The sequence below is a fragment of the Lepidochelys kempii genome, chromosome 23 (genome assembly GCF_965140285.1).
Source record: "Lepidochelys kempii isolate rLepKem1 chromosome 23, rLepKem1.hap1, whole genome shotgun sequence".
Lineage (NCBI taxonomy): Eukaryota > Metazoa > Chordata > Testudines > Cheloniidae > Lepidochelys > Lepidochelys kempii.
In genome coordinates, this window is record NC_136402.1 from 5,797,330 (window position 1) to 5,810,964 (window position 13,635).

The 13,635-nt window shown below is 59.8% G+C and overlaps 1 protein-coding gene across 1 annotated transcript in view; it reads left to right on the forward strand.

The window, feature by feature from the left end:
• NOVA2 (NOVA alternative splicing regulator 2) overlaps positions 1 to 9,727 on the forward strand; it is a 36,121-nt gene extending 26,394 nt beyond the window's left edge. Inside the window, exons 3-4 of the mRNA XM_073321847.2 lie at positions 2,191 to 2,357; positions 8,083 to 9,727. Coding sequence (XP_073177948.1) covers positions 2,191 to 2,357; positions 8,083 to 9,099 — 1,184 coding nt within the window. The 3' untranslated portion in view covers positions 9,100 to 9,727. The remainder of the gene's footprint in view (positions 1 to 2,190; positions 2,358 to 8,082) is intronic.
• The last annotated feature ends 3,908 nt before the right edge of the window (positions 9,728 to 13,635 follow it).

Below are 13,635 nucleotides of genomic sequence, written 5' to 3' on the forward strand. Positions count from 1 at the left end.
GCCATGGGCCGTGGTTGGTGAGGGTTGGCTGTGGTGCCATGGGCCGTGGTTGCCGAGGTGGGCCATAGAGTTGGGGGTTGGCAGGGTGGGCAGTGGCGTTGCCGGTTTGGCTGGCTCGGAGAGGCTGGGGGTGGTCATGGGATGGGGAGGGGGTTACATTTTGAGCCAACTTGAGGATCCCTGACTCATTCAGGGCCCTCTCCCCATTTCCCTCCTGTCTTCTCCGAACCTCTGTGTGTGGATGGGGGGATGTGGGGATGGAGCCGGGCCTCGTGCTGTGCCCCCCACCCCTCCGGATCCTTGAGCCCCTGATGCCAGGCCCCGGGGGGAGGGGCTCTTCAGCCTGCGCTGGGCCCCAACCCTCGCTGTGGGGCAACTGGGCCCGCCCCACCAGCTCTCCTCCTCCCTTTCCCGCCTGGGGCCCCTCGCCGCACCCCGCGGCGGGGGGGCTCATTGCTGGGGACAAAGGGTCCCTCATCACCCAGGTAACTGGCGGATGGCAGATGAGGGGGTGCCGGTTGCCATGGCGACAGGCCCTTGAGCCCTCGGCTCCATCACGGCTGCTGGGGGGGGAGGGGGTTTCAAAACGCTGCAGGTTGCCATGGAAACCTGGCTGTGCCTGTTTTGTTGAGGCAGCAGCTGAGGGGGGGAGGTTGGGGGAAACCCTGGGGGGGAGGGGGCATGGCGAGGGGCGGGGGTAATGAGGGGGATGGGGGATGTGGGGAAGGAGGGGGAGGGGGGCCATGCAGAGGGGCAAACTGGGAGGGGCAGGGGGGATATAGGGGGAGAGAAGGAGGAAGAGAAGGGGGGATATAGGGAGGGGGAAGGGGATGCAGGGAGAGGAGAGGTATATGGGGAGGGGGATGTGGGCCAAGGAGGGGGACGTGGGGAGGGGAGAGAGAGGGGAAGGGGGAGGTGGAGATGTGGGGAGGGGGGACATGGGGAATGGAAAGTGGGGAAAGGGATGCGGGGAGAGGAGAGGTATATGGGGAGGGGGATGTGGGCCAAGGAGGGGGACGTGGGGAGGGGCCGGAGAGGAGAAGAGGGTTTGGGATGTGGGGAGGAGAGAGCTGGGAGGGGGGACATGGGCTGGGGGATGTTGTGGGGAAGGAGAGAGACCAAAAATCCTTGGTTTCCCTCCCTCTCCTCCCTGCCGTGGCTCCCCCGTGCAATGGCTCTGGCACCAGGCGAGGGCGTTTTCCCCCCAGGGCCGTACCCCACACCCTGGGGATCAACCTCCCCACCATGGGGAATGAATGCTCGGCAGGGATTGAACCAGAACCCCCAGCCCCAAAGCCTTAGACCCTGAGCACCAGGGGTCTCCCCCCAGCTCTGGGTGGGGAGTGGAGTCTAGTGGTTAGAAGGGGGGCTGGGCGTCAGGACTCCTGGGTTCGATCCCCAGCCCTGCCACAGGCTCAGCGTGTGACCTTGGGGAGGGCAAGTCCCAACCCCCCTCAGTTTCCCCATCAGCCGATAGGACAGGTCACAGGGTGGAGGTGAAAGGCTGGGAATCAAGGGAGATGGGGGGTGCCAAGAGCTCCCTTCCCTGGGGGGGGGGGCTGACACCAGCTCTGTCCAATGGCCGGGATCCCGGGGGGAGCAAAGGGGGTGTGGGGCCCTCATTGGCAGCCCTGCCAGCTGTTGGCTTTAAACAGGCAGCAGCTGGCGGGGCATGGCAGGAACATGTTAACCCTCTATGTGCCACGCTGGGCCCCTCTGGAGCTGGCGCTAGCTGGGTGAGAGCTGGAGGGGGATGGGACGCAGGCGTTGGTTGGGTGAGGGGAGGCCAAGGCAGTGGTGGCTTGTCAAAGCTTCAGCGGACACACTCACTCCCTTCTTACACATGCATCCTCCTCATGCACACTTGCCTGCTTGGACACTTGTTCCTTTGCGATCAGTTGTCCCCTTGCACACCCACTCACACTCTCATTCCCCTGGCATCAGTTGTTGCCCTCTTACACATGTCCTCTCCTCTTGCACACTCACCTTCCTCCATCACCCCCATTCCTTTGGTATCAGTTCCCTTACACACTCACTTCCCATTTGCACACTCACCCCTTTAGTGTCAGTTGTTCTCCCCTTTTGCATGCTACCTCCCTGCAAGCCCACATCAGCGCATCCCTCTCCAGCTTGGTGCCCTCTGTGCCCAGAACTCTGGGTGCTAACCTGCCCATGCTCTCCCCTCCCCAGGCACCACAGAGCGGGTGTGCCTCGTGCAGGGTACAGCCGAGGCCCTCAACGCCGTCCACAACTTCATCGCCGAGAAGGTGCGCGAGATCCCCCAGTCCGTGGTGAAGCCGGAGTCCGTCAACATCCTGCAGCCGCAGACCACCATGAACCCAGACCGTGCCAAGCAGGTGAGATCCGGGGGACTGGACACTCTCCCAGGCAGTGGTGGATTAGCCACTGGGCCAGTGGGAGGGCCCCGGAAAAAATCCACCGCTGGGCAGCGGAAGCCCAGAGCCCAGGCCGCCATGCGGGGTGGGGGAAGCCCCAGCGACCTGAACCCACGCCCTGGCAGAAGCACTGCGCAGGTGGGGCGGAAGAAGCCCCAGCGCCCCGACCCTGATCCCCCACAGAAGTGCTGGGGATGGTGGGGGAAGCCCCAGCGCCCGGACCTGGCTGCAGCCCCGGGACTGGAGGAGCTCTTGCTCCCTGCCGCGGCCGCAGGGCTGGGTGAGGTCTCACTCCCTGCTGAGGCCCCGGGGCCAGAGCGGGGGGACAGTCTTGGGGGGAGGGCAGAAAGGAGCAAACAGGTTGTGGGGCAACAGTGCGGGGGCAGAATGGGGGGACCCTGGATGGAACAGGGGCGGGGCCCAGGGAAGAGACAGAAAGGGGTGGGGCTGTGGGCAGGGCCGCAGGCGGAAGAGGTAGCACGGGGGTGGGACCACAGACGGAAGGTGTGGGCAGGGGCCCCAGGAATCCGCCCCTGCCCCCAGGGAGCAGCCAGGACTCTGCGGGGGAGGCTGGACACGGGCAGACCCTGCGATTGTCCTGAGCTCCCCAAATCCCAGCCAGCGCTGCCCAGTGTCACCACACAGGGGCTGTCAGCAGCACACACTGCCCTCAGCAGCCAGGGCAGGGGCGGTAGGCACCCTCCTGCACACCCACTGTAATATGCAGAGGTTGTAACGCACCTATCAGCAGCCACAAAGGCCTTGGTGTCTTTGGGATGCTGTAGCGTGGGGCTAGGGCAACACTGCCCAGGGGTTAGTGCAGCGATTGCTGGGGGGCAAGTGGAGTTTCATAGTCCATCCCCCACCAACCTCCATCGCTGGGGTTCTGAGTTCAGATCCTGCCTCTGGTCACACGTGAAGTGAGTTGGTTGGGTCTCTTTTTTAGTGGGGAATTTGCTGCATTCTGGGATAGCCAGGGTCTGCGGGTTGGGAGAAAGGGACACTGGCAGAGCTGTGTGTGGGGGGAGCCCAGGGCTGGGATAGTGGGGTGTTGCGGGTTGGGATTGAGGGACACTGGCAGAACTGGGAAAGGTAGGGGAAGTGCTGGGCTGGGGGCTTTGGGTCAGGATTGAGGGGCACCGGCAGAGCTTGGGGGAGCCTGGGGCTGTGGGTTGGGATTGAGGGGCACCAGCAGAGTTGTGGTGGGGGAGCCCAGGACTGAGCTAGCAGGGGGCTGCAGGTTGGGATTGAGAGGCCCTGGCAGAGCTACAGGAGGGGAGGAGCCCCGGAGCTGGGTTGTGGATCAGGATTGGGTCCAGGGGTCCCACAGAGCGGTGCACTCTGGGCACTTATCCCACAGAGCATCTCTTCCTCTTCTGCCGCTAAGAGTTGTAGGAAGGCGGAGGGGGTTGCAGGGTATCCCCATTGGTCACAAAGGCCCCAGTAGACTCTCCCCAATCCCCACCCCCTCCCTTAGGTCCTCAAGTGACACCATCCAGTGCAAGGATGTGCCATGTCCAGACTGAGGCCCATGTGCCTTTGCCCGGACACCAGGGTCCCCTCAGGACAGCCTTGTCATTCCAAGAAGAAAGTGTGCAGAGATGACTTCATGTCTCCTTTAGCTCACCTTGTCCAGCCCTATGGGGCCAGGGAGGGAACATCCACTCCGTCCATTCCCCTGGGCGGGTGTGGGGGAGTGTTGTCCCCTCCAGGCCATTCCCCCACAGGGCAATAGCTACTCTGGTCTGTTTCCCCAGAATCACAAGCCCAGCCTCCAGGGTCAATAGGACTGCAGCAAGGTGGGAATTCTGCGGGTTAGGGGTTAGGACCACAGACTGGGGTCCAGGACGCCTGGGTTTGCTCCCCAGCTCTGGGAAGGGACGGGCTCTCTTGGGTTAGAGCAGGGGGGCTGGGAATCAGGATACCTGGGTTCTATCCCAGCTCTGGGAGAGGACGGGGTCTCTTGGGTTAGAGCAGGGGGGCTGGGAATCAGGACTCCTGGGTTCTAATCCTGACTCTTGGCTTTAACTCCCCTTTCCCTCCCACCAGGGAAATGGGATTGACACCGTCCATGTCCTCGCTCCCCCAGGCCCCTTTGCCCTTGTAACCTGCATCCTGTTGTCCCTCCTGTCTGCAGGAAACAGGCAGGGGACTAGGCCTGGTCACAGTCTGCAGCCCTCCTGCTCACCCCCCGCCATCTCCTCCCACAGCACAGGTCACCCCGGGCAGTCCCTTGACAGGGATGGAGCTGTGGGTGCACTGGGTCAGCACCCCCCACTCCCGCCCAGGCCTGGCTGCTTCAAAGGCAATAAGGGCTCGCTTTACTTTCCTGACTGTCAAAGAAACAGAGCAGGAAAAAGTCCGACTCTTCCCTCTGCCCGGCACACTCCTGTCCCCCTCCCCACAGCACTCCCCGCTGGGAGAGGCTGGGGCTGGCATAGCCGGGAGCTCCTCCCACAGCCAGTGCTCCCGCCCTGCTCCCCACAGCGTCCCCCGCTGGGAGAAGCCGGGGTTGCTAAAATCTGCCAAGAAATCTCCTGTTGAACAGGACGCAGTGTGGGTCTCTTGCCCCTTTGAACCCCTGGGGACATGGCTCACCCTGTGCTGGCAGGGGGGAGCGCTGGAGGCCAGGGCAGGGAAAGCTGTTTTCCAGTGCAAGATGCCCCTCTGGGCTGTATTTTAGGCACCCCCATCCATCCCAGGCCTGGCTGCCCGCAAAGGGCTCCCGGCCCAGGCAGGGGAGAGCAGGAGACAATTTCTGTGCTGAGGAGCAGTGGGACGGGAGCAGCTGGCACCATGGGGCACCCCCTGCTCCCCTCATGGATCCCTGGCCTGAAGGGATCAGTGGGGGTGGGGGGGCAGCAGGTTCTGGAAAGTCCATGGGCTGCTGCAGGAGGAAGGAGGAAACGTGTAGGAGGAAACATATGCTCAGAAGTTCCAGGAGTGGAGTGTGGTCTAGTAGTTACAGTGGAGGGGAGGGGCTGGGAGCCAGGACTCCTGGGTTCTATTTTTTGCCCCTTGGCTTGCAACTAAGCTGCATGGCACCAATCTGTGCCCAGATCCTGGCGGGGAGGGTGGAGCTGAGGCCGGGGATCCAGCTGCTGCGGGGGTTGCAAGGGAGGCTGTTGCTGGGTGGTATCCAGGATGCGGTGGCAGCTGGGGATTTGGAAGGGGGCATGGGGTCTATACCAGGAGCCAGGTGGTGCCCAGGAGCCGGTCTGGCCTAGGAGAGCAGCTCCCACCCCTGCAGGGCCCCCTTGCCATGGCAGCAGGGGGCAGGCTCTGTGATGTGTCAGGCTGCCTGGCCTGGCAGGGCCTTGCCACCATTGTGTTGAGAGAGGGAGGGCTCTGGGGCGGGGGGTCTGGCAGCAGTGGGGTCTGAGTGGGGCGCCAGGGGCTCTGTCCTGGCTGGTGGCCCTGAGCAGAGTTTGTCTGTGTGAGGGAGATCGGCTGGGTGTGCCTAGAGCTGGGCAGGCCAGGTGCTAGGTAAGCCAGGTGCTGGGTGGACTGAGCTCTGGGTGTGCTGGCGGGACTGAGTGCACCTTCGCCAGCCCCTCCTGCCTGTTCCTCTCTCCCCCCTTTTCGCTGTCCTCCCCTGTCCCCCATTGGAGGCTGTCAGCCCCAAACTGCCCCTTGAGCCCTCAGAGGTTCCCTGAACTGGGTCCAGGGAGCCCCCACTTCCCGCATGGCAGGGGCCAGCTCCCGTCCGTCAGGATCTCACAGCCCTGCACAAGCTTTCACAGACTGAGCCATATGCCCCAGTGAGGTGGGGAAACTGAGTCACAGGGCAGCGCTGGGATGTGAGCAAGTTCACACAGCCAGTCAGTGGCAGAGCTGGGGCTAGAACCCAGGAATCCTGACTCCTAGCTCCCCCGCTCCCTGCTATAACCACTGGACTGCACTCCCCTCCTATGGAGCTGGGTGGTTTATGTGCAGAGGAGGGAGCTGTTAGAAGGAACTAGTGACAGTCCCCCCATCCCAGTCCTAGTGGTCAGTTCCAGATTCACAGCCCCCTGCTACCCCAGCCCTGGGCTCCCCAACCCACAGCTCTGCCAGTGCCCCTCACTCCCGACTCGCAGCCCCCTGCTACCCCAGCTGTGATCTCCCTACCCCCAGCTCCGCTGAAGACCCTGGTGTCATGGGGAAGCCCAGGGCTGGGGTAGCAAGGGGCTGCGGGCACACACACCAACTTTCCACTCTGTTGGGGGATGCCTGACCCCTGGCTCTGCCCCAGACCCTACCTGAACTCCACCCCATTCCTCAAGGCTACACCCCCACCCCGCCCCTGCCCAACCTCTTCCCGCCCCGTTCCACCACCTCCCTCGAGTGTGCTTCGTCATCACTCCTCCTCCCTCCCCCCCAGCGTCCTGCATGCCTTGAAACATCTGGTTCGGGCGGGCGGGCAGGCAGGAGAAGTGGGGAGGGAGTGGGAAATGCTGATCGTTGGGGACGCCAGCAGGCAGGAGGCGCTGGGGAAGAGGGGGGAGCTGATAGGGGGGCTGCTGGTGGGTGCTCAGCAATCACCATTTTCCCCCCATGGGTGCTTCAGCCCCAGAGCACCCACGGAGTCAGCGCCTATGGCTGAAGGTCAGGGCTCAGGGTCACCGGCAAAGCCAAGCTGCAGGTCTCTCCTGTGGGTTAGTCTAGCCCGACGGCAGGGTCAGGGCCTGCATCAGAGTTTGTTACATGAGAGATTTTCTCGGCTAAGTTGCTGTGGTGTTTTCCTTTGCTCCTGGGCTGTGGTTAAGTAATAGGGTGGGGAGGCTGCATCCTCTTCCCTTCCCAGGCAGAGCCAGGTGCAGGTGGCCAGTCTGGGGAGGGCCCAAGGGCAGCCTGATTGAGGCCCTCCAAGCCAAGATCATCCTCCCAGCCCTTCCCTGACTCCCTCTTGGGGCTGGGTTGTACCTAGGGCTGGGTGTGCTGAGCTCTGGGTGTACCTAGGGCTGGGTGTGCTGGGTGCTGGCTTTGCTGGATGCTGGGTGTGCTGAGCTCTGGGTGTGCCAGGTGCTGGGTGTCCAGGTGCTGGTGCCTCGGGCTGGGTGTGCTGGGTTCTGGTTGTACCAAGCTCTGGGTGTGCTGAGCTCTGGTGTGCCGGGTTCTGGGTGTACTGAACTCTAGGTATGCTGGCTGGGCCTAGGGCTGGGCATGCCAGGTTCTGGGTGGACTGAGCTTTTGGTGTGCCAGGTGTTGGGTGTGCCTAGGGCTGGGTGTAGCGAGCTCTGGGTGTGTTGGATGTTGGGTGCACCGAGCTTTGGGTGTGCCTAGGTCTGGGCGTGCTGGGTGCTGTCACTGCTCTCCATGGTGCTGAAGGGGAACCCAGCTCTGGCAGGCAGTGTCTGGGCAGCACCCGTTCCCAGCTCAGCCCATGTGTCTCTGGGAGTCGCCCAGCTCTCTGAGTGGGTACGACACCCCTGCTAGGCTCCTCCATGGAGATTGGAGCATGCTTGTCTCCATGCAGTGCTAGGGGGCGATGTGCTGCAGGGAGTGGGGGACGAGTGATCCTTGTATGTCATATGGAACCCCAGAGAGGGCTGCAGCTCAGCTCTAGGGGGTCCTTGTATAAACAGCCCCACACCCCACCCCAGACGGGGCTGCAGCTCACCGCTGGCAAAAGGCAATGGAAGTGGCTGGAGCTCATTCCCCACCCCCGCTAACACCCCCCCCCCCCGTCTCTTCCCCTTGGCAGGCCAAGCTGATCGTCCCCAACAGCACGGCTGGGCTGATCATCGGCAAAGGGGGTGCCACGGTGAAGGCCATCATGGAGCAGTCGGGGGCCTGGGTGCAGCTGAGCCAGAAGCCGGAGGGCATTAACCTGCAGGAGCGGGTGGTGACGGTCAGCGGGGAGCCCGAGCAGATCCGCAAGGCGGTGGACATCATTGTGCAGAAAATCCAGGAGGACCCGCAGAGCAGCAGCTGCCTCAACATCAGCTACGCCAACATCACCGGCCCCGTGGCCAACTCCAACCCCACCGGCTCGCCCTACGCCAACTCCACGGACGTGCTGCCGGCTGCCGCCGCCGCCGCCACCGCCTCGGGCCTGCTGGGACACACCAGCCTGGCCAGCGTCGGGGCCTTCCCAGCGGCCCTGCCGGGCTTCTCCGGCAGCGACCTGTTGGCCATCAGCACGGCCCTCAACACCTTGGCCAGTTATGGATACAACACCAACTCGCTGGGGCTGGGGCTCAATTCTGCCGCCGCCTCCGGCGTGCTGGCCGCCGTGGCGGCTGGGGCCAATCCCGCCGCGGCCGCGGCCGCCAACCTCCTGGCCTCCTACGCCAGCGACGCCTCCGCCAGCACCAGCACGCCGGCCGGTGCTGTGGGGGCCTTCACCCTGGGCTCCCTGGCGGCCGCCACTGGGGCGGCCAACGGCTACCTGGGCACGGCTTCGCCGCTGGTGGCCAGCTCCTTCCTGGCCACGGAGAAGCTGGTGGAGAGTGCCAAGGATATGGTGGAGATCGCAGTGCCAGAGAATCTGGTGGGGGCCATCTTGGGCAAAGGGGGCAAGACGCTGGTGGAGTATCAGGAGCTGACGGGCGCCCGGATCCAGATCTCCAAAAAGGGAGAGTTTATCCCGGGCACCAGGAACCGTAAAGTCACCATCACCGGCACGCCGGCAGCCACGCAGGCCGCCCAGTACCTCATCAGCCAGCGAGTGACGTACGAGCAGGGGGTGCGAGCTACCAACCCGCAGAAAGTAGGGTAGGGCCGGAGGGAGCCACGAAAGGGAGAAATCCATTTTAAATTTCAAACAAACAAACCAACAGGCCCCCCATCCCCTACCCTGCCCATCCCCCGCACGCCCCCAGACATGCATCCTCTCCAATAGGGAGAGGTCCCCCCCCCAATCTAATGACCAGCTCCGATCCAGACGCGATCTCCGGATCGGCCCGCGGACCTTGCCGTGCGTTCTGTCTGATATGTATATATTGCACTTCTTTTTTTTTAATAGAAAAAGAAAATGGGTCAAATTTTCTCTTTATTTCCTTTCTTTACAAATTTTCTTTCTGCCCCTCCTTCCCCCCCAGCCAGACCCCACCCCATCCCCTGCTCTCTCTATTCAGGGAGCAGATCGCACTTTGGGGAGTGGATCCCTTTAAGACTGGGGGGAATTGGATTTTGATCCATAACTGGGGGAGGGGTGATTGGAGCCGATCTGGACCCGTGTTGAGACGAGGGGGGGTGGGGAACGGGGTCTTGGCATGAGCCACAGCTGCCGTAAATCCCCCACATACCCCCTCTGTTAGCTGGGTCTTATTGAACTTAAGCTGCAACGCGGCGTTTCACTGATGCATTTTATTTTCTGCATGTAGATAGTCAAATTGTGTTGAACTCGGGGCGGGAGCGGGGGGGTTAAGTTAGGACTGGGGGTGGTTTTTGTGGGTTGGGGGGGTAGTTATTCATATCTTCAGCAAAAGTGGGGGGATGCACTCCCCATCTTCCTCCAGAAAGGAAGCAACATATCTCTAGGGCGTAACTGGAAAGGTGGTTGGGCTGTGCCCGTGGGGAGTGGGGTGGGAGTTTGTCCACGGAGTAGCCACAGGGCTGGGTTTTGTCGTCTCGCTCGGCAGCGTCTGCCAGACCGGGTGATTGGAGGGTGGGGAGATAAGGAGCAGAACATGAAGCTGTGACATGCATGGTAGTATGTGATGTAATGTGGCGTAGGGGGCTACTTCCTGTGATGTCATAGGCTACTTCCTGTGGCACCACAAGTGTCTACCAGTGATGTGGTATGCTACTTCTTGTGGTGTAGGAGGCTATTTCCTGTGATGTGATAGGCTATTTCTTGTGACATCACCAGTGATGTAGTATGTTACTTCCTGTGATGTACGAGGCTACTTGCTGTGGTATAAACACCTGCCTGGGACACGTCAGGCTGCTTCCTGTGATGTCATAGCCTGCTTCCTGTGACAGACAGGGCCAAACCGTCCGGGTGGGGTTTTATTTTCCTTCCGAGGTGTTCTGTAAATGCTGGTGTCACATCCATCTAGGGAGGAATCTCTCCCCACACAACCCCCGGGAACGCGAGCGGCCGAGCCCATCCCGCTGGAGCAGCGACGGGACAGGGAACCCCGCCATCGCCGCCGTTCGCACAGGGCCTGGGCGGTTGGCACGGCCAGGAAAGTGAAGCACTAGGCAGCTGCCTCCCCGCAGCTACCACTCAGTATTAAAGCCCGGCTGGGGCGATGGCTATTTTCTCAGCACCAGGGGCGGATATTGCCATCTTCACCATGGACCTCACGACTGCCCCCCACCATTGCTCCAGGGAAGGAACATTGCTCCTCTCCCTCTTCCTTAGAACCCCCGCCTCCCCCAGGATCTCCTTGATGCCTCAAGCAGTATTATCACCTTGAGCCGGCCAAGGGCTCCTCCTGCTGCCAGTGCAGCCTGTGGGCAGCGTGGAAAGGACCTTGCTTCACATATCAGTGACTCAGGGCAGTCCATGAGAGCCGGATGCCCAATAGCCCTGGGCTAGTGCCGAGGTATCCATTAGCCCCTGGGCTAGCACTGGGATCAGGCCTTGAAGCCCCTGGGCTAGTGCCAGGGTATCCGGTAGCTATTCTGTGATCAAATCAGTGGGGCCATTCTCCGCACCGTGTTTACAGCTGACCCCTTTTTGATGCACCGCTTTTGGCAGGGCCCTCCAGGGCTTCTGGAAACAGGGCTGTTTTCCTTTTGACCTGCTCCCACCCCTGTCTGTACTGGCTTGTTGTTGTAGGGTGGCCCGGGGGTGCTCTGCTGCAGGCTGGCTTGTTATTGTAGGATCCTTCTGAAGCTTTTGGCTGAACAGGCTGGTTTGTTAGTTGTAATGTTGCTCCTGTGTGTCAGGCTTCTTACATTGGTGTGTTATTGTAGGGTTGCTCATGAGCCCTGGGTTGTATACACTGGCTTGTTATAGTAGGGTCATTCAGGAGCCCTGGGTTATATACACCAGGTTATTATTGTAGGGTTGCTCAGAAGCCCTGGGTTATATACACTGGATTGTTATTGTAGGGTTGCTCAGAAGCCCTGGGCTGAACATGCTGGTTTGTTTCCGGAGGGTTGTTTGTGAGCCTGGGGCCGGATTGGTATCGCGGCGGGGGGGCGGGGAGGGGGTTACTCATGAGCATTGGAAGAGGCAGGAATGAAATAAGCATATTACCAGTGGCAGGTGGGGACGGTGAGCGGCTCTGCTCCAGTGCTGTGCTCGGAGAGACCCCCTCAAGTCGGGACCCTGTGCCCGGGGAGATGGGCCATCCACTTAATTGCTTCATAGGTCCAAATGCAATCACAGCCCCTAGAAGACCCCTTCCCCCGTCTGACCCTCACAGGAACCCCATTGCCTCCCCCGCCCTAGGGATCCCCCTCCCCATCTGACCCCGTAACCCACCCCAACCCCAGTTAGCATCGGCACTTATCCCATTATCCTCCCCGCCTTACACTGGCACTTACCCCGTAACGCCCCCAGCCAGGAGCCCAAAGGAGCCCCCTCCCCATGTGACACCGGCCGTTCACCCCTGACCCCAGTGGCGATCTGTGGATTTGTGCAATATTTTACCCTGAGAAGAAAAATCTCTTCCTGACCCCCAGCTGGCCTTCAGCTCTGGCACAGGCGGATTTGCTTTGCATGGCACTTGGCAGGCTCCACAGCTCACCTTAGGGCAGCCATGTCCACGTTGCTCCAGAAGGTAGACAGTCAGACAGGAATTGGGGACAGACTCAGGGGAAGGGGCTAGCGGTGGGTCTGGGATTTGGGGGGCAGAGGGGCCCCTCCATGTTAGCTAGCAGACATCAATCATTTTCCATTCGTTAGCCGAGGGCTGAGGGAGGGGGGTTTGTAACCTTTTAAACTAGGGAACAAAACAAATGTGAAAATATTTACTACTAAAAAGGAAGCAATATTTAAGTAGCATCTTGCACTGAATCTCGGAGGTGAGATGAGAGGCAGAGAGGCAGGGCCAGGAGACTTGGCTCTTTTACATGGGTCGGGCCAGATCCTGCACTGGAGTAAATAGGCCTTGCTCCGCCCATGTTGGGAGCTCCGCCCATTCCTGCTAGCTGTGGGAGTGGCCCGAATGGTTCTGGGATTTTTTGTGTCGAACAAAACGTGCTGCTGTAGCCTATGGTAGGGGTGTTGCATATCAAACTTTGCAAAGGGCGGCGGGAGGAGGGGTAGGGAGGTGTTTTTGTGCCAAAATATTTGTCTGTCTTTTTCGATACATGCCTGCATAGAGGGTGTGACCTGACGTGCCTGGGGCAGCCCTATGTGACCCGGCATGCCTGGGGCAGCCCTCACTGGAAATGCCAAGGTCAGGGCAGGCTGCAAAAGGGCACACCGGGTCACAGAGGGATTACCTGATTTAACCCCAAAACTACTCTGATGGCTCAAGGCTATGCTGGAAAACCTACCCCATTGCTGGGTAATACTGGGGTGTGTTTAACATGGCATCCTCATTAAAAATACACAGCCATATCTGAAAACACCACAGTAACGCTATGATAGCCTGAAATGTTTTCATAAAGATACCCGAATAAAAGTACTACAGTCATATCCTGAAACACTACAGTGACACCCCAAAGTACTCGAGTATGATAAGTCAGGGTATGTTTTCATAAATATACCCTTTTAAAAGTACCACAGCAATATCCTATAATACTACAACACTCCAGAATACTTCAGTAACACTAGGATAACCTGGAGTGTTTTCCTACAGGCACCTGTACAAAAATGCTACAGTATTGGCTAAAATACTTCAGTAGCATTAACCTGAGCTGTCGAGCTTTCAGTCGCTGTTGTAGCAGGATATAAGGATACCCTTGTAAAGTGAAATGTTCCAGCATTCTTCAATACTATCCCAAATACTGTAATAAATAGAATCAGTCACAGTTGGTTAGAACCAAAAATGGGAGTTATTTTTAAGTTCTTAACACAAAACCATTTTGGTTTTCTTGACATGTCTAATTTTGGGGGGAATTTTTCGCAAGATATTTTTCACGAACTCTCCCCCGTGCCCTCATTTTGGCTTGCCATTGTCTTCATCCAGCCACTTTGGGTGGCCGGCTTCCTTGCAAGATGGAATATATTAGGCAGCATCAAAAATGTATTTTTCCTGAAATTGCCCATTTTTAAAAAAATACCAAAAATTTGATGGTGTAGGAGGGTAGCATCTGGGAGTCCCAGTCATGGACCAGATCGGCCTCGTGCCAGGTGCTGTCCAGACACAGAAGGTGGCTGCTGCTATTAAAAACACTACCCAGGCAA